The 21515-nt window shown below is 32.4% G+C and overlaps 2 protein-coding genes across 4 annotated transcripts in view; both read left to right on the top strand.

Moving 5' to 3' along the window:
• The window catches only part of LOC143041953 (uncharacterized), a 129945-nt gene that overhangs the window by 99848 nt on the left and 8582 nt on the right, over nt 1-21515 (top strand). The window contains exon 1 of one of the 3 annotated variants that reach the window (XM_076214131.1): nt 20345-20368. The exons of the other annotated variants lie outside the window; for them this stretch is intronic. The gene's annotated coding sequence lies outside the window, so the exon portion shown is untranslated. Of the gene's footprint in view, nt 1-20344; nt 20369-21515 lie in introns of those variants that run through there. 3 annotated transcript variants of the gene reach the window in all.
• On the top strand, nt 9218-16968 carry LOC143041955 (uncharacterized). The gene is made up of 6 exons (XM_076214133.1): nt 9218-9291; nt 9875-10119; nt 11090-11300; nt 12650-12769; nt 14609-14740; nt 15497-16968. Exons 2-6 carry the CDS (start codon nt 9896-9898, stop codon nt 16817-16819), a joined length of 2010 nt encoding a protein of 669 aa, XP_076070248.1. The 5' UTR covers nt 9218-9291; nt 9875-9895; the 3' UTR covers nt 16820-16968.

Genomic DNA, 21515 nt, shown 5'->3' with positions numbered 1-21515 from the left:
TTTATAGATGGATTGTCACGATTGGGATCTAAACTGCTTAACAACTGATAATTGAAACCTTATTTGTTTATTTTTTAACCTTTTATCAAAGCTCTTTTCTGAACACAAACGTATCAGTCGTATCAATTGATAAAAGCCAACTTTCTATCTTTATGAATAAGGACACGTTATGTATGAATGCAAATTAGATACTTTCAATACATTCCTACATAAAAGATCAAACAGTAAATGTCAGCTATTGTATTGTACAGCTGGCAATGTCACCGTACGACATCAAGCAATATGTATTGCAATTTGTAAATAACAAAAAAAAAAACATAACTCCGAGACTGGATGAGAAATTATAAAATTGTCTTGCTCTACAGTATTTTATATAAAAAAAGGGCACCCATTGCATGATATTCAGAAAAAAACCCACTAGACGTTATTGGGATAACAACTGTTCCTTATTATAAAATAGAATATTGGTTGTACAAAGTGCGTAATATATATGTTATTCTGCCCCGAATGAGTGTGTAATTTAGTTGTTGTCGAAAAAACAGACTAAACAATAAAAGCAATACTTTTCAAAGAAAAATTAAAAAAACCTCTATAACACGTAGTTAAGATGATAAGCAACTTCAGTATATACATTCTAAACTTCAAGACCATAGAGTATCTTGTGAAGTTAATACGGAATATTTGTCAACAAGGTCTTGATATCTCCAAATGAAATATTTTAGAAAAAAATCCAAGACGTTCTTTGACATACACCCTGGTTAATCAACTTTCTGCTCAGACACTGGTGACGTTGAACAATGTCGGAGTAGCAGCTATAAGCTCTTGAATATCGAATGAAGGTGAAGTTGGTATATTGCTACTAAGATGGGTGATATTGATAATTTCAAAATTAAAAACAGGGGCTGGACATTCTGCACAGGACAAAAGATCTAGTTCAGTGATGAGACTCGTTTTATGCTTAAGAAACGTGATAGAAGAACTTATGTCTACCATTGCATGAACGAACAATTCGCATCCTCGTGAATCAAAGAAGTACATAGTTTCTGTGGAGGAAATGTCATGATGTGGGTGGCTATCTCTAATGACTGTAAAATAGAAAAGATACTTGTTCCGGGTAATTCAACCGCTTCAAGGTAGAGACGAAATTCTCCATTCTCACAGCAAGCATGTTCTTGACAGACAGAGGGAGTTATTTCAGCAATACAGTACTAGATCTCACACAGCGAGTTTAACAATTTGCTACCTTGGATTTCCAAATCAGCGGACCTGAATCCTATTGAACATGCAAATAACTGGATAAACATGTGCGTCAGCGTTAACCCTCGAATCTGATCCTTTATCAACTCTGACAAATGTTCCAACAGGAATGAAGAGGAGATGCGTAGCAGTCTTTTCACCGAAAACTGGTCATACACGATACTTACTTTAATGGTACTGGAAGGAACTATAATTGTGATCAATTGGCTTTTATTTATCTATCTCGAAGAAATAGACCATTTTCGGGTTCGTTGCAACTCCGTCAAAAACTTTGGTTTGAGTGTACATCATTCGTTCATTAAGGGACATATTTACATATTCACTTTATTCCCATGTTGAGCAAGCGGTTGAAAAATTATGATTATATATTACAAAAATTCTTCGGCAAATTTAATTCTTATAATTGGTTATCAGCACTGTTGTTATTTGGAAATTGTGATTCGGTACCTACGGAATAATCTAGCATAATCGCGAAATGCTTAATGAACTTTCTTAGTACAGGAATAAAGGTGGTGGCCTCTATTTTGTAAGTAACGTCTTAAAGGCGAGAATAACTGACATGGTTTTTTCCCCGGTGAAATACACAACTCGAACGTGGTCTATTGACTGTCCATGTTTTGAGTGAATATCTATTTTTAGTAAATGTAGAATTTCCATTCAAGATACAAGTATTAACACTCTTATAAATCCAATAAAGCATTTCTTTTTTGAATGGTATACAAGGGTGATTTATCATTACCGAACTGAACAAAGAAATAACACGACGGGTGCCGTATACGGTGCAGGAAATGCTTACCCTTCCGCAGCACCTGATTTCACTCCCGGTTTCTAGTGGAGTTCGTGTTGTTTCTTAATTATTATTTATAACTGTTTATGTAAATGTCCTTTGGTTTTGTGAGTCTTTGTTTACTCCTTGGTTTTGATTGTTATTGTCTTATATTGGTTTATATCATCTTCTGTTAGTCTATTAGCAATCGCACCATTCTACCTTATGTTATACAAATTATAATTTCATTGGACATGAATATTTAATTAAAAAATCCGGAAGGAAAAGAATATAAATTGAAACACATGTAAACCCGTTATACACGAGTTTATTTTGGAATAAAACCATGATAAATGTACATCACTAGAACACTTCCTCCGAGAAAAATTATCTTGTTTTTTTCTTTTATATTCTGAGTTCCAATCCAAATCTCATATATTCTGAACGATAACATCAACATGTACTCACGGTGGGTATGGTTGTCCTGCGAGAGAACGTACTGTGCTGGTGATTTGGTCCTGACGGGTGCTGGTGATCAATGAACAAATGTAAACAAAGACGAAAATAATGATTTTTGACGTTTTCACTCATAAAAAATGGAAGAAAACGGTTGAGATTTTTCAATTTTGTTTCTTATGGGTTCATATGTAAACCATTAAAAAGTTGACCCTCTAAACTTTTTCAGTAAGCGTAACACAGAAATGCTCATTTTCAGAAAATCTCGAACTGAAAAAATAAAACAAAAATGCTCATAGAGTCCGCTTTCTATACCGCAATCCACGCGACAAAACTATTTTGTGAAAAAACATTGCAATTTATTAACATTTAGCATTTTCTCAATTTATTCATGTCCTGATACTGTGCTGGTGGGTCCTGTCATTGTGCTGGTGGGTCCTGATACGGTGCTGGTGATTTTGGATAAGAAGTTGGTCATATTTGAAACAAATGTTACAAAATCAATAAAATTGGGCAGATAATTGTTGTCAATAGGATCTATGACTCCTATTTTAGCTCTTGTGCATCCATTTGGCTGTTTAATATGTGTTTTGAAATGATCGTAACTTGTATTAAATAATTACATAAAAGGGCAATATCTTTCGTTCAATATCAGATAACAATATATAGTATCTAAAATAAGAATAGTTTTATTAAGATATTTTAAATGCCCCTTACATTGATGCTTCAACAATGATCAAAGCCAATGCCGCATAGACATGTTTGTTAGCGCTCCGCATACCCCTCCCCACTTCCACCCAACCAACCCTCCTCATCTCCTCCTTCATTGTTACAGTGGTGTACCAACACAACAATTTATTACATAAAATAATAACACAAAGACACACATTATTGAATAACGAATGCTTGCAGGTACTGAAAGCTAGTTCAAAGCCGCATTTTCAACTAATAGATAAACCATGTTCTCATATACAAAAATCCCAATCGTGTAGATTAAAAAAGTCTCAAAACTTAAGTTCACATTTTAATGTTTGATGAAGCAGAACTTTAAAAGTGTGCAGTGAATCTTGTTCTCACAACAGTTATTGTCATAATTATGTTTACATAAGACTCATAAAGGAATTAAGAAGGTACCAAGCAATATTTTACAGTTCAATTTAATGATCATGAATGGAAGGAAATGGTACGTAAGTTTACATAGGACAAAAAGAAATTGATATTATTTTTTGGCGAAAGACTTAAACGCTTCCTTGCATTATATAGTACAGCTCTTCTATAAAAGCATGCAAAAAAAACTTTGATTGATTTGCTTGCTATGTTTGCTTGGATGTTTTCAAACAATAGGTAGGCGGAGTTTCAATACATACTGGGATTTGATTGGACAAATACAAACTGACAGGAATTGAAGTTAATGTATATTTTCCAAATAAATTGTAGTATATAGTAAACAGACTACTTACCTGTCGTTTACAAACATCCAAACAATCATAGCAAGCAATTTAATCAATGGTTTGCTTTGCATATATTTATAGAAGAGCTGTAAATTATAAAAAAAAAAGAAATTTTGTTGTCGTAGATGGTTAAATCCTCAACAAAATCACAATATCTTTGTTGGAACGAATAAAGGTTTTAAATCAAATTTTCGTGGACTTTTTAGCTTCCACCCTGACGAGACATGTTAGCTGTTCGTATGCTGTTGCACCTGACGCACGGAAACTTTCACATTTCCATCTTCTTTTCTGAAATATTTTACCCAGCTCATACTTGACAGGACTGTTATCCTAGTAAAAGGTGTAACCAATGAATTGAACACAAGTTAAAAATTCCATAATACTATATAATTCATTTTATGTGTCAATTTGTTCGAAAAAAGTCGAAAAGAAGAGAGTTTTTTTAATGCCATGATTATCTGCCGCTTTCTAGATCTATGCTTAGCATTTATTTCAGATGACATGGACTCCTCACCCTGGTGACCCTGCTGCCTTTCATAACTTTATCCGTATACATATATTAATAGATAAACAAAAGGCTGCAACTGGTATTTGATTCGTTGTAACGAGAATATTTGTGGTGAATGGAAACTGTGAGGGTCAAAATCTTAAATTGCTTATAAATGTTGCTGGACCCAGTTTCGTTATCTGATCTGAATTTTCTGAAATGTGCAAGGTGATAGACATTTTGATTTTTTTTACTCGGTAAGTTTTGCCCTAATTGCTTGAATATTTGCAATATTAAAGCCGATTTCAATGAGTGTGTAGACAAAGGGAATATCTTTGGTTATCTTGCTTGCTGAACAGAAAAGTCATTGTTAGGTTATGTAAACTACCCTACTTTAAGAGTAGACTAGTCCGACAAATGACACATCTTTCTGTCTGTAGGACCAGGCTAATTCGAAAGGAGGGTATAGACCTTACCTAACAATGACTTCACGGTTTAGCTAACAAACAAGCTAACCAAAGATATAACATTTGCCTACATACTCAATGGAATCGGCTGTAACTAAAAACTCTAATACATTTTAACAGACAGTGGTCTGGTTTGTTGATGAATATTGTTTTTCCTAGATTCACTCTTGAAAAAATTATTTGGTAACATTTGGTCATTGTAATACGGACGCCAAGACAATAAATGAACCTCACACGATCCCTCGACACAGTTGAGCTTATATATGATCTTATAGCGATTCGGGTTGAAAATCAGTTGAAATTAAGCCAGTTATTTGTGTGTGTAGATTTGTATTGTTTTAAACTGTTATGACTTTTTAAAGTTAAATCTAGGTGTTTAATCTAAGAATTTCTTTTTTAAACTTATTTACTTGTTTTATACTCAATTGGTAGTATGAAGTTACGAGATATTTTAATTTTTGAAATTGAAGGCACAATTAACAAAGCAAACGTTAGTTTCAAATACTTTTAAATAGATTTTTAAGGATAATGTACCCTTGTGTTGATCCCATGCTAAACATAACAAAAATTTCTGTACAAAGGTCTGTGAATTTTCTACAAAAATAGTGATTTTATTTTCACCAAATTCTCTTTTTCTACTAAATACAATAATGAACTATAAATAATAATGCTTTGCAAGAAGTTTCCCCTTGATACATGTATATGTACAAAATTATATCTCTATTATTCATTGTCTGTGCTGTTTTGATACTATTGCAGTTTGCACATTTTCGTAATTGACAGGCCACAGGAGGGGTGATAAACCATACACGAAAATATAAAATATTGATCTAAGTACTTAATTTGCATCTTTGAACCCCCACCCCGGCTTGTTTTTTAGGAGGGTGTCTAAAAATGGTCGATTACAGACAGCCGAGTACGCATTTTACTTTCCAGGCGTGTTTACGTTGATTGTTAAAGTCCTGAAAACGGATAGATAGAAACAAAAATGTTTGATTTATCTGGCTTTAGATTCAGTTTTTTTAAATATAAATTAAGTCTACATTTTAATATAATAATACTAAGAATTCACAATATAAAAAAATGCAGAAAAAAAATGGAGATGTGAAATATCGTAATAAGCAGTCATTACTACAGAGATGGTGAGTTTGACACACAAAACTTAAAAGCTTAGTGATATTACCAATATTAAAATAAAAATGTATTTTTGTTTGGTAGTTTTTCCATTTACTCATTTTCAATCATAATTAAGGCACATTTGATTTTTTATTCATAAAATATTTAAATATAGAAAAGTAGGACACATTGTTCACTTCCTCCCCTGTAATTCTTTATCAAAAATATTTATTTATTTTGGAATTTTGAAATGAAAAAGCTAAGAAATCTTAGTTTTGTTAATGTTCTCTAGGTTATCTCGTCTTCATTCTCTGACATATTCTCTGACATATTCTAGTCTGCCCTTTCATAAAATAGTGATTTTTTTTAGTGTTCTATCGAACTTTCGAAAAAAATACCTGATAACCGTTCAGACAAAAAAAATATGTTGAAAAAATCTTACAGATACAGCAAGTGATTCTTAATAGCTGTAAGATACATTTTTCTTTTAAAATACAACTTTTAAATCTTACGGGAAACTATTCCAAGCTTAACACTTTCACTGTAACCTCGCTCTAACTTATCCCCCATCCCCCCAAAAAAAACCAAACAAACAAACCCGCAATACTATTGTCATTCTTATAGTCAGCACTCAATTTTTCACAAAAAAATGTGTTTTAAGCTGCTAAAGACATATGATTCAAACGCTCAGAAAGTCCTTTCTTCTATATTTTTGCTCTCCATTTTTATACAAAACCTTTTACATTTTTATTTTATGGGTTATTGTTGAAGGTCGTACAATGACGTATGGTTGTTAACACATACTTTCTTTGGTTTCTTATGGAAATTTGTCCATTGACAACAAACATACAACATCATCTACTTTATATAAGTATTGTATAAATTACAACGTATTTTGGCGATCTTGCAAAATGATCGTAATCCCGAAAATCGTAAACATATTTTCTTATCTTAAAAGGGGACAAGAAGGGTTCCATTAACAGGCCAATAAATAAAATCACAGTTAATTATAAAAAGAATAAAAAATAGGGTTTTTTTTCTCTCATAATAACAGTAAACAGATTCATAACAATGTCAATTTCAAGAAAGCAGACAACAGTTAATTACTAGTAGTCAATAACAGTACAGCATCAATGATCTTGACTGAATATTTGCCACTTTTAACTAAAATATAAAGGCACAGAACCAGGACATAGGAGCACAGAACCAGGACCGTTTTTCTTATCACCAGCACATCGTCAGGACAATTCCGTTTAACGAACTTGCACGACTCTTGCAATTTTATATTGTTGTAATATACTTTGCATGGTACTTATGACGCATCAGAGAAAAATTAAGCAACAAAACAGTCGTTTTATTGCCGTTCTGATACAATGTAAACAAACCCACCAGCACAGAATCAGGACCCACCAGCACCCGTCAGGACCAAATCACCAGCACAGTACGTTCTCTCGCAGGACAACCATACCCACCGTGTACTATGTGTTTTTTTAAATTTATATTCCAAACTCTACATGTTCTAAGGTTTTTTTTTATACGCTGTAAACTAAGTTTTTCTTTTAACCGTCATTTTCTAACAATAAATGAGAATTACAGTTGAACGAACTAAATCTTTCAATCTATGTAATATATAACATAAATTATATATCTATATTTGTACACATTTGTCTGGTATATCTATCACTTGACATAGTTTAAAGTTGACTTCCTGGTATATATATTTATAGGAAACACACATACACACTGTACGTAAAGTGTTAATCGAAAAAACTGTTGATTGTCCGGCTAGTGAATTTTGGCATTGAATAGTTTAAAATATTTAACATTCAACTGCAAGCAAAAACTGTGTGCGTGGCGATTGTAATCAAGTTTCCCCCTGATATCTATTAAATGACAGGCTTTACAGAAATTCGGGTTGTTCTTTATAAATAACAATCTACAATGTTTACTGTATATGACTTTAATTCTGAACAAATATTGATGTTATCGTGCAACAAGTAATTTTACGAAATTGATACATGCGTAAGTATGCTGTAATTTTACGTAATTCAAAATCAGTCTTCATGTGGCATGTCGCTGTAATAAATGAAAGGCGGTATTCTAATAAAAAGAAACAACAAAAATACCAAACACAAGAAAATTCAAGACGGAAAGTCTCAGATTTCGGGTGCAGTAGTCAACATTGTGTTATTTATTATATTAATCACTCGAAAACTATATTGCTTGCAGTCAGTGTTGAATATTGTGTTCTCTTCGTAATCTGTGTCCAATCATTTCAATTTCTTTTAGAAAATCATTGACAGCGACTGGATGTTTATTTTTACATATGTGATTTCATAAATAGAAAAAAAATGATTTTTAGCTGCTTCAAATTCGTCTTCTTAGACACCTGGCTAATAATTTGGTATGCAATATTAGTTGATTTTCTTGCAACTTGTCCGACAAGTTAGAAAAAAATAATAATGTAGAGGCCTGCAATACGCGAGTCACTTCTTCATGGCATACACAGAAGGACAGAGGATTGACAAACCCCAAACAGTGTTTATTTCAATTTTGTAAGTTTGTACAAATCGTACACACCCCGTTAAGCACTAAAGATGTGTGTGAATCAAACTGGGTGTAAGTCATTACCTGTATTCTGTTTTCGTTCTATTTCATATCATATATTGTAACGACAGATGATGAAGTGCAGGAAATTTAGACTACCACTTTAATGACTTAAAATCAATTGCATGTTGGATAGGGGCAGACTTTTATACTTGCATTAGGATGCATTTGGAGCGCCGAAAGGGTTGTTGTCAGTGTTTATTAGTTTGCAAAGATTGTAAAACTCTCTCCTGGAGCATCAAAATATTAACATTCCTTTAAAAAAAAAAGACTTGGCTGCAAGTAAATACATCTCGCACACAGCTTAATAGACGCCAAATTTTCGCAACTGTTAGTCAAAAAATATATATTTTTATATAACCGAATCCCTAGTTACTAAAATTCTTTTTTTGAAGTAAAGGATGCTCGTTTACTTTTAGTAACATATCAAGTCTTTTATGCTTGTTGATAAGTGCTCATCGTAAACAAACATAAATAATGCAATGAATGTAGTATATTTACTGGCTCGTAATTACCATCGAAAAAAATATCTCCAAAAATTGAAAATATCGGTTGTGAATACTTTTACCGATTGGACCTATTTACACCGTGTTAACAATTTACAACAATAGTTTTACTTCCTTGTCTGTTTGTTTTATATTATAATTTCACCCGGATTGTTTATTTGCGTTTCTTTCAAATATGGTAAGTTTCGTTTTGATAAAGGGATTTGATTTTAATTAGGATAAGTAAAAACTACCCTATTTCAATTTATTCTCTTTTCTCTTTCTTTATTCAACTTTTGTGTTCCAATGCTCTTTCCAAGTATGATGGGTTTTTTTCTTTTCTAATCTATGGGTTCATTTTTCAGTTTAGATGTAACAATACTAATCTTAGCTATTTGCATTCATACTTTCCCCGCCAAACAGGTCAATATTTCTAATTTTCTTTTCAAAATTTGAGATTCACTTTCAAGATATAAAGAGTAATTATTATGTTGATCATTGGATCCGTTTTGTTTTCAAAGAAATTTGGTAATTATATATGTAATGTGTCATGTGCTCTAGTATGACATTGACATTTTAATTCTGTCTTCAGTTAAATGAACAAACATATTTTCTAATATATCTTTTTTTTAAATCGACCTTATTCCAAGAACACATGTACAGTGTGGACTAATTTTAAGTAAATAGTCATTGAATACCTCCTGATTTCTTTTGAATAAGTTTCGATGTAATTTACTTTGTTATACATATACATGGATACTCATATTTTTTTCAAATCACAGTTATGAAACCAGATCCCCATAATGGATAATGTGGATATTGTGGTAGAAAAGTATGACAAAGCTACTAGAAAAGGTTCTAAATCTGACGCATTAGAGGATATTTATGACTTAAAAAAGAAATTGGAAAAGAACGATCATTTTTTAACTGAAGTCAGTAACAAAAATGATATTCTTACCAAAGAGAACAAGAAGTTGAAGGAGGAAAAGGCAGTTTTAGTAAAGGAAAAAGATGAGGCTTTGTCGAGGTATATTATTTTATTTCAAAAGAAACCAGAGTCCAACATTTGTCCAATGCCAGAGTAGGTAAAAAGGAAACTAAGCAAAGGGAATATGATACATAAATCAACAAATCACTACTAGCCGTTTTTCCATGTATATTTCCGTCCTGGTCAATATTTCGTAAGATAAACGAGTTTAAAACTCATCATATATACTTATCTTATAATTTTGTACGCGATTTGTGTATAAAAGACTAAAGTCCATGACGCATAGATTATAGAAGTTAAAAGGCTAAATAAAGAACGATGTAGAAAAGTATTGATCATATGGTCTACTTGAAAATGAAAAGAAGATGTATAATTTTCTTGCATTCATTGTTGAGTTTTGTGTACTATCTGTCTGTGTGTGTGTGCTTTGTTTTTGCCATGGCGTTGGAAATTCATTTTCGACTCGTAAATTTGAATGGTCCTCCTGTATCCTTCTTTATAATGTAGGCTATCGTTTCACAAAGAATCGTACGACTTTACGTTTACGATCAAACTTACGTTTGTTTATGAAACGGTCAAAAACTTACGATTTGACGTACGACCGACGTACGATCTAAGATTGTCGTACGATTCTTTGTGAAACGATAGCCAGATCTGTTATTAGCAGCCGACATGTATGTTTCCAATGTACTATGATTATACATAAAACGTAAATATATCATTTGATGATAATATACTTACCATGTTAAATGGCAGATGCAGTCTTTACTTGTATGTGCAAATATAATTATGTCATCAAGTGTGCAACTTAAAAACACATTAAAGACAGCAACGTCATAGTTTTCAGAAACAAACGATATTATCATGAAGATCGTTAATTGAGCATTGATACAATACATTTTACTTTCAGAAGGAAACACTTTTCTGTTACATTTTCATTTCAGGTGCACCCTGTTCGACAGTAATTTCTATATATAAAATGAGCTAACCATGATAATGTTTGTTCTAGGCTAAGTAAAATGGCCGGTCAAAAGCTTACAGAAGGAAATCCAGCCATTACTGATCTTGGTAATCCTAACAGACCTGCAAAAATAGGAGAACGTTGGGCTTCTTTGTATTCAGATGAGTGGACAGATGTCTTTGAAGAAATCTTTCAAAAGAACGAAAAAATGGAAAACGAAGACGAAACACCAGAGAAACAATTGTTAAAAATTGTAGATGTAATTATAAGATTATAATCTACATCTTATCAGTTTCAAATTAATATGAAAAGACCTTTTATAAAACGATTAACTGGTACTACGAAGTTACGGTATCATATTTTATCCTGCAGTTTAAACAATGCAAAAATCTAAAAAAAAATCGATAATGTACTTTTTATTTTATATAATTAATTAATGCGGTATGGTTTTTACACATTTTTGCGGGCCGTTCGATGCCCTATAATATTTGCCTACGTCTACGTCGCTCTTACTCTGTAGATAGTTTTCCATCGTTAATGAAACCACATAGATATACAAAGATGTGGTGTGAGTGCCAATGAGACAACTCTCCATCCAAATAACAATTTAAAAAAGTAAACCAATATAGGTCAATGTACGGCCTTCAACACGGAGCCTTGGCTCACATCGAACAACAAGCTATAAAGGGCCCCAAAATTACTAGTGTAAAACCATTCAAACGGGAAAACCAACGGTCCAATCTATATAAAAAACGAGAAACGAGAAACAAGTATAAATTACATAAACAAACGACAACTACTTTACATCAGATTCCTGACTTAGGACAGGTGCAAACATTTGCAGCGGGATTAAACGTTTTAATGGTACCAAACCTTCTCCCTTTTTCTGAAACAATAGCATTACATCACAACATAGAAAAACACACGATAAAATATCAATTGGCAGGCTTAACTCAATCAAAAAAACGTAAATTTATACACTATGAACGAATAAATTTGATCTGCGATATCTGAATGCAAATGCACAGTTAATAAAATATTAGAGACAAAGGCAAACAAACAAGTCTAAACAAAGCCATGGCAAGACACCACTGCGAAATATTTAACCCTTCGAAAATAACCACTTTCGGAAAAAAAACGGTTTTAATAATACAGGTAAATCTTGAAGTTTATACAAATGCAGTAAGAAGAAGTGAAAATTAGAAGATATTCCAAATAATCAAAGCTTGGATATAGACAAGATCCATATTAATATAAAATAACAAAAAAGCATTATAAACAGTATCAACAGGTCGAATTAACGAAAATACGATTTGACAGTACTCGCAGTTACTGACAGCTAGTTAAAAGCCAAAAACAATTGATAATAAAAAAAAATCGTGCATCAGAGACTAAAATCAACTAAAACACATCCCAGGGATTTAGTATTTTAACGTCATGAACAGTCAGAGAAGACATGACTTGTGCAATGCCAAAAATAAATCTTCAGATTTCATAAATTAATGTATCTATGATTTTTTTTTAAATGTAGGCATATGTAAAGCAAACACTATTTCATTTGGATCGCAGTCAAGGGAAACTTTATTTTTGTTTTTCATTTTCTTTCAGTGGTGTTATAAGAAATGCACTGAAATATTCAATTCACAGAACACGTTAATGCATGAAAAAGTATGGGAACTTGTTAGTATACTTCATCTTCCTGGTGTGAAAGAAATAACATTGAAAAAGGTGAGTTTATGTCGTCATTAATTAAATACGATAAATGATGTGAGGTTAATTGATTAATTATGCATATTGTTATTGCTTTTGCAATTTAGAAATTTTCAATTCTCAAATGTCATTTGCAAAGCTGTAAATTTTAAAGTGTATGTGGTCAATTTAAAAACAGTGTCAAATTAATCTAATCATATGTTCCGTGTAATTATGTATGTGTAATGGACGTTTATTGACAACAGCAATAAACCATGCTTGTAAAATCAAAAAGCGGATGTCTCAAACCAATACCATATGTGAGAAAACACTCTACATATCATCATTGAAACAAAATAAGAGGCAAAGAAAGTTATGATGAACAATGTCACATGTGTTCTGTACATCCTATAATTGTGGAAGACAATATAATTTTTAGAAGATGTGGTATGATTACCAAAGAACAACTCTCCACGAGGGAGAGTAAATGTAGGTAACTATAGGTTACCGTACGGCTTTCAACAATGACAAAAGCTCATACCTCATAGACAGCTATTTAAGGCCTGTAAAGACAATTGTGAAACAAATAAATCGAAAAAAAAACAATAGACTTATTGATGTTCACAATAGTGACCTAAAAATAAATATGTTACACAGCTATCAATGAATCACAGGCCCCTAACCTGAGACATGCACATACAGAAGTTGCGTGGTTGAACAACTTTACAGGCATTAATCTTCTCTGAAGCGGGGCAGTAGTTAAATAGAACAACATAAGAAAAATCAGTTGAAAAAAGGATAACTTATCAGATTGACACAAATATAAATACATCTAAAACAAAAAGAGACTAACTAAAGATCTGAGATTAATGGCAGACAATAACAGCAATAATTAAAACCAATAAAAACCAACATTCATGCATTTGAGACTAAAATATTATGTTTGTTGGTCTTTTTTTTTAAGCCAGCCTATGTCAGTTTATTTTAGACTTTTAATGTCTCTTTAGTATTTTTCGCCTCTCTGTTATCTTATCTCATAGTCAAATGACAATATACCACATGAAATAATCATAAAAATGTTGCTGATGCCAAAGATGGTAATACTCTCTTCTTCGTGACAAACTATAAGGTAAAAGGATGAATAACACATGTAATGATATATGTGACACCAACTTGCACGATCAAGATTATTTGAACATTAACTACAAGTCTGTTACCTTGAGGTCAAACTTATCTTAAAAAAACAATAGAAAATTTGTGCTTCCAAAAGAGTTGAAAGTCTTGAAAGAAATAGGATTAAGATGTAGCAACTATGCAAACATTTTGTAAAAATCTTAATTTCAAGGGAAACATAACTTTCAGCACAAAAGGATTTTCCGTGCTGAAGCCATCACACGTCTTTTTTCGGGGTTCAAATACCGCTAAAATGTTTATCCACGTGTGAAAAAATCTCAAGTTTAAAACGAGTTATCAAATATGTTAACGGTGACATTACGGACAGAGAAACTGACGTAAATGCTTGTATTACCAACAATAGTTATTTTAGTGAATTGTGTTATTGCCACAGATAGTAATGTTAGGGATCAAACAATCTCAAACTAAGGTTTGAAAATGAGAAACGATATTCGTTCAAAATGCAATATCACCATTACGAAAAGAAAATATTCTGAAAGTAGTCAACTATAGTCTTTATAGTATAGGTAATTGTACAAAACTATATATTGAACATAATCCAATAAGGATCTTAAATTTGTTTCAGTGTAACTTGTTGATTTTTTACAGATAGCTTAAACAAGTTATGACACTTATTCAAATGATTCTGTCGTTAGTATAATATCAATCGGTAATTATATAAGAGAACTTTTTGTTCACACACAGAATCAACGAATCAATGCATATGACCAGAAAGGGAAAGAAAATGCAGTTTTGATTGAAGCAAGCGAGTCATTTCTTCAGACTGCAAAAGAACAACGACTATGTAGTTGTACGTTAGTTGATTCGGTTAAGAAGGTATGTCTTGAATTCTTATAACATATAAATAAGAAGATGTGGTATGATTGCCAATGAGACAACTGTCCACAAGATACCAAAATGACACAGACATTAGCAACTATAGGTCACCTGATAGCCTTCAACAATGATCAAAGCCCATACCGCATAGTCAGTTATAAAAGCCCGATGTAAAACAATTCAAACGAGAAAAGTAACGGCCATATTTGTATAAAAAATGAAAGAAAAACAAATATGTAACACATAAACAAACGACAACCACTGAATTACAGGCTCCTGACTTAGGACAGGCATATACATAAATAATGTGGCGGGGCAAACAGCCTATTTTTGTTTTACAATATACCATTTAATAATCACATGAGCAACTCGACGGGTGCCAAATGTGGAGTAGGATCAACCAAAGGTTTTGGTGGGATCCATGTTGCGTAGTTAAGTTTTTTATGTCGTGTACATGCATATGTCTTGTGTACTATTACTTCTGTGTTTGTCTTTTCCTTTTTTTAACCATTACGTTGCCACTTTATTTACAATGTATGAGTATAAATGTCCCTCTGGTATCTTTTACCCCTTCTTTAACAAAAACAAAAACAAGAAGTTTAAAATGCATTGCTGAATAGTTTAAGAAATTCATTGTGAACAAATGTGGTCTATTTGACATTTTTCGTCGATTCGCTCGCATGTTCTTTTTATTTATCTGTTTCACTGTTGTCTTTTTGTGTAACTAATTTCTTAGTTTATTTGTTTGATCTTTAGAAATGTTCTGATGACTATGGCTCATTAAACAAAACAACATCGGGGACAGAAAAAGAGTTCGTACGAAAATGTTCAGAATTGTGCTGGTACATGGTTTGTTCAGACCCACCGATGGTTATTGAGTACGAAAATATCGAAAACAAGACCATGGATTCCAACAAATTCAACAAATATAACAGAACGGGAACTATTGTTGAATATGTTGTCTGGCCTGTTCTTCTTTTACATATTGATGGCCCAGTTTTAGCAAAAGGATCGGTTCAGACGAATATCGAACCCAAAAATGATAGAATAGTTGCTAGAAAGAAGTCTGTTGAAAGTGTCATTGCACCACCATTATCATGCAAATCAATATCCAGCGATGACCATGTGACTTTTCCAAGCCAAACCACCAACAATAATACAAAAAGTGATAATATTCAAGTTCAAACTATTCCATCTAAAAAGACTGTCACTAACCAGTTAGAAATATCCGATGTTGTTCTTGATTTACAAGATAGTCCACAAAAGGACCAATCCATAAGGCAAAATAAGGGAAAACTAGATGGTGACTCTAATATGTGTGAAGCTGGAACATTAAAACATCCAAATGGTTCAGATGATATCTTGGTAGTCAATGAGCACTCTAAAGAGAACTTTTCAAACGTCGAATTAACCAGGGACAAGCTAATAAAACAAAACATTTCAGGTCCTAATGTTATTAATGGAGGAGTTTTAAAATCGGCGAAGTTAGACCAAAGTCGTTCTGGAGATTTGAATGCTGCTCAGTACAAATCGGACAAAACATGTACAACTGGAATAAATCAAAGTACAAATGTTTCATTAGATACATCAAGAAATAAGAATATCAGTGCATCGACAGAAAAAATATCAACTGACAATTCGAAATTGGGTTTCGGCGAAATAACCAAATCAAAATGTGCAGAATTCATGAAGTCAGAGGAGAATGTGGTTAAATTGATTGACGATGATAAATACAACGCAAACTTTTTGCTTCAAAGTCGATGGAGACACTTGCTGAAATCACAAAGCATGATTGAAGAGTATGATACAGGAACTAAAGAAAGAGATGTTCCAAATAGTGACAATAAAACGAAGAGATTTAATGCCATAACCCGTACCGTGTCGACATCTTTTTTGGGTGAGTCAATCTCAAGAAACAACGCAAAAATGTGCAACACAAAATACTATGGCAAACCTGAGAATCTAGTTGAAGGCATGCCAAGCCATACTGATACGCTTAAAAGATCATTCGATAAAGCGGCCGAAAGAAGCAAAATACCACAACAATTAACTAAGGGAAAAGAGCAAACAAAAACGTAAAATGTAGTATATTATGAATTTGTGCTACCAATTAAGATATGTTATATGGTTTTTTTTTTAATAAATAACAATTTTCAAAATTATGCACTGGTTGGTCAGTATTTGTGGTGTTGTTTAAATCATAATGTAAATAAAAAAAACAATTTTTTTGGATTATTCATGTAATTACACCTTATGTAAAAATCCTGGGTTTTGATTTGTTGATAGCCAGTGTACCGGTATTTTTCACCAATTTTCTGTTATCAAATGAATATCGTTCATTTTTTAACGCCGTCGGGGTATTTGCAAAAAGGATATGCCTTTTTTCACCCTCTCTGCCGTGGTATTTACCAAAAAATACTCTATCCGACTGGACGCGTGTAACGTCATGATCATCAATGCGTTTTTGAACGTTAACATTCGGTGTAATTAAACAGATATAGCATGTTCTTGAGGGGTATTTGCGAAAAATACCAGCCTTGAGAATGAACTTCCCTCGTCTTACGGTTTGGGAAATTTTACATTCTCTCGTCTGGTATTTTTCGCAAATATCCCTACTAAACATGATATATCTGTTCAATATTGATATTTTATTAAATGTTTTAGTTATGCAAAGCAAAACTACCTTAATAAAGAGTTGTGTGGATGAAAGCAATTATAGCTAACCTTATATGCCGTCAACAATAATAAAAACCATATTATATAGCCAGCTAAACAAATCCAAACCAAACATGACTTACAAAACCCTACGACAATGTCTTGTAAGTCATATAATTGATGTTAGCACCGAAGTGCTGACTACTGGGCTAGTGATACACTCGATAACGAAACGTCAACCAGCAGTGTCATCGACCCAATGGTGTTCATAGTTAGCGAGGTACCAGGCTTATATTTTGATACGATAGATGCGCGTTTCGTCTTCGTATGACTCTATTACCGGATTTGTAATAACAAAAGCAACACGACAGGTGCCACATGTGGAACAGGATCAGCTTACCCTTCCGGAGCACCTGAGATCATCCCCACTTTTTGGTTGGGTTCGTGTTGCTTAGTGTTAAGTTTTCTATGTTATGTTTTCTGTACTATTATTTGTCTGTTTGTCTTTTTATTTTTAGCCATTGGATTGTCAGTTTATTTTTAATCTATAAGTTTGACTGTCCCTCTGGAATCTTTTGTTTTCCTTTCCTGCTGTTGTAAAAGTGAGAGGTTTAGCGCTATAAAACCAGGTTTAATCCACCATTTTCTTCATTAAAAAATGCCTGTACCAAGTCAGGAATATGACAGTTGTTGTCCTTTCGTTTGATGTGTATTGTCATTTGATTTTGTCATGTGATTATGGACTTTCCGAATGAACTTTCCCCGGATTTCAGTATTTTTGTGATGTTACTTTTTCCTAATTGACGTTCAGATCAAAAATAGTTAGAAAACCAAATAGTTATACGTAACCAATTTAAGGACCAACCCAGAAAACAAAGTTTTGAACAATTTTTTATCTTACAAAAGTCAACTGATATTTAAAGACAAAAACATAATATTGAATTGACTGCAGCTAGATATACAAAACCTTTGCATAAACAAGATTTTGTCCTGATATCTATGATGAGTTTATTGACACATGAAATTAAAGAAAAAAATTCCCTTTTTTATTTAGACTTTGATCTTTTTGATCGAATTTGGTACGTAGGGTTTTAATCCCTCGTAGACAGCTAACAGATTCATTATTCCGAAGGAAGTCGACATTGATGCTTCATATGTTGTAAACAGATGGCACGGTTTATCATCTAAGTTTACCTCGGTTAAATGTCCATTGTTCTTGGTCTCAGTGTCAGCAAGTTCATAAAATTATTTTTTGTCTCGTGAGTTTCCCTCTTATGAATAATAATAATAATACATTGTGTATAACTATATTTGGTGTCTGGCCTTGAGACGGTTGAGCTGACATTGTACTCAACATTTAATTTTGTCAACTTTATTGTGTATTAGAACTTTAAAGTAATGTTCCAAGCCAACCAAAATTAGAGTTATCGTCTTGTTTTCCTTTTTTCTGTCTGGCAAGGTTCGTCTAAACTTGACCCAATTTACATCGAGGATTAGTAATGTAAGGTATATATAAAACCTTATTCTTACAGACTTACAGCATAAATTCAGTCATGATCAATATAGTAGGCATTACTCTAGTCCTTGTAAGTTGACACACTAGACTTGGCTGTCAAATTACAAATCGTATCCGTGGTGCTCAAATTGAAAATACATGTCTCTTCAGTGATGCTCGTGGCCAAAATATTTGAAATCCAAAGCTTATATAAAAGAAAAAGAACTATAATCCTCATTTAAATCAAAAGTTGAAACAATGTACAAACCCTTGCTATAATTTGTTAAGCTATGCCTCGTCGTAAAATAAAATCATGAAAAAAGCTTTATCGGAGAGAAATGGACTACACCGGTAAACATGAAATATCAATTAACTTTAATCCTGGGTGCGCAATAACTAATATGTTCGTAATATACAGGATTCATGTATATATGGTGAAATCATATGATATTCACGTGAGTAGAATTTGGCTGTGCACATAAAGAAAAAATGTACACAAAGTTAATATTGTTATAATCAATACTGTACAATAAAATATATTAGTATGTTAACGAAATATTTGTTTTAAACCAGTGATAACATTTCATGCCATGAAACACATGATGTTAATATCAAAATGGAAAATGAGTCCACCAGCAATGCATATGGCAAAGACCAAATCTAGACTAGCAAGATACATGTTTGATAAACGTCATATGCGTCACAACGGTTGCCACATATTTAACAGGATCTGCTTACCCTTCAGGAATATCTGAAATAAACCGAGTTTTTGTTAGGATTCGAGTTGCTAAGTCTTAATTTGTTTAGTGTATAAGTGTTCAATTGGTTGGCGTCTCATTTTCACTATGGTTTATTTTCGACATATCAGTTTGAATGTTCCTTTGGTTTCGCCTCTTGTTTATGACCGTCAAGAAACCTTGATAACAAAAATATCAAACCTTGACAATTTATTCCCCTTTTCCCCGAGGCATCAGGAAAAAAAGGAGACAACAATTGAAATATTTCATGCGTCCGAAGCGCTTTTCTGGATTTGCTACAAAACCAATCACTTCCTTTGAAATAATTTTTTCACAGGAAATAGCTCAAGATGAAAACAAGCAAGGCTGATAATGACTTTATCCTCACCTCTTAAATATAGTTTTTATTCGTGTAGCTTGATTATTACTATGTTCACTAATAAATCATAGAATACATAATATCCACATTGTAATTTTGTCTAATGTATTTGTACATTCAAGAAATTTTATATTTTTTAAAAAACCTGTCAGGTAATGTTTTTATGTACATATTTTGTCTTTAACAAGTAGATAACTATTATACATATTTAAAATTCATGTCCCTATACTATTGTTTATAGTGTTATCTGATATACATGTTATAAGTCATTTAATCTTTTATATATAAAGTTATTGAAGAGGTTTTACTTCCTCGTGGAAAACTGCCAATTGATTTTATATTGTGTTTTTATTTCATATTTGGTAAGTTATAGATGTTTATCTATGTACTAACTATTTCTCATAAAATATTCATTCAAAAAGTTGCGAGTAAAACGTGCTACGATTTTCTTTAATCTTCAATAACGGTACCCCACTTTCGCTTTTACATAAGCTAGATAAAATACATTTCAAATAGCTGTCCAAAAATAAGTATTCAATTTCTCTACCTGACTGAAGGTGCTGTGTTATATCCCATTTTTAAAGAATTCACTATGTTTCGGCGTATCTGCAAATATATTGGCGACATAAACAGTGGTTAATTAACTATAGTCATTGTTACATGGAAAAAAACATACGTCTTTTCTAAGAATTCCGGAATGAGTAACCATTACATTAACATGTTAGCATAGTAAACGGATATTAATAGTTAAATTATCGAGAAGAATTACTCATGATTAATTGCGAGACAAACAAAGCAATACACCAGGCATGATATATTATGATAATTTTTCAATTGAATATTCTATAAATTTTAAATGGTGTTTTTTTCTTCTTGTTCTTAGTATTAGCCTCCTTTAATTTTTCATTCACTGCAAAATCATAGAAAAAGATAAAAAAATAAAGTAACAAAAATACCGACCTCCTAGTAAAATTCAAAAACGGAAACGTTTTTATTATCGAATGGCAAAATCAAAAGTTCAAACTCATCAAACGAATGGATAACAACTGTCATATTCCTGGCTTGATTCAGTCATTGTCTGGTGTAGAAAATGCTGGATTAAACCTGGTCTTGTAGCTAGCAAAACCTCTCACTTGTACGGCAGTAAAATAAAAAAAAATCTACTGTATTGACACCAATGTTTGAACAAAACAAACAGAATAATACGCAAAAATATTAAATAAGGGGTTGTGTTGTTATGTTTTATAACTACAATGTATAATAACAAACAAATTATGTCAAAAAACAAAAAAACAAAAAGGCATATAGACAAAGCACATATACAAAAATGAAAGACAAACATACAAAAATGTACCAATGCATAGTGACGGGATGTTTAAGTACCAAGCTCCGTTAAATGGATATTACCAAAGAATACACTAATAATTTACAAAATCAAATAAACACATAAGTAAGATTCATCTAAAATGTCTCTCAAAAAGATACTAATTCAATGTTCACCTTAGACTG

This window comes from Mytilus galloprovincialis, chromosome 8, assembly GCF_965363235.1.
Source record: "Mytilus galloprovincialis chromosome 8, xbMytGall1.hap1.1, whole genome shotgun sequence".
Taxonomy (NCBI): Eukaryota; Metazoa; Mollusca; class Bivalvia; order Mytilida; family Mytilidae; genus Mytilus; species Mytilus galloprovincialis.
The sequence above is the reverse complement of the archived record's forward strand: the minus strand, read 5'-3'. Positions and strand labels throughout refer to the sequence as shown.

Bases quoted from the DNA above. Each gene is read 5' to 3' on its own strand.
- LOC143041955 (XM_076214133.1), top strand. From the start codon at position 9,896: ATGGATAATGTGGATATTGTGGTAGAAAAGTATGACAAAGCTACTAGA. The intron at 12,770-14,608 runs GTGAGTTTATGT...GTTCACACACAG, and splicing joins AAGAAATAACATTGAAAAAG to AATCAACGAATCAATGCATA. The intron at 14,741-15,496 runs GTATGTCTTGAA...TTTGATCTTTAG, and splicing joins TAGTTGATTCGGTTAAGAAG to AAATGTTCTGATGACTATGG.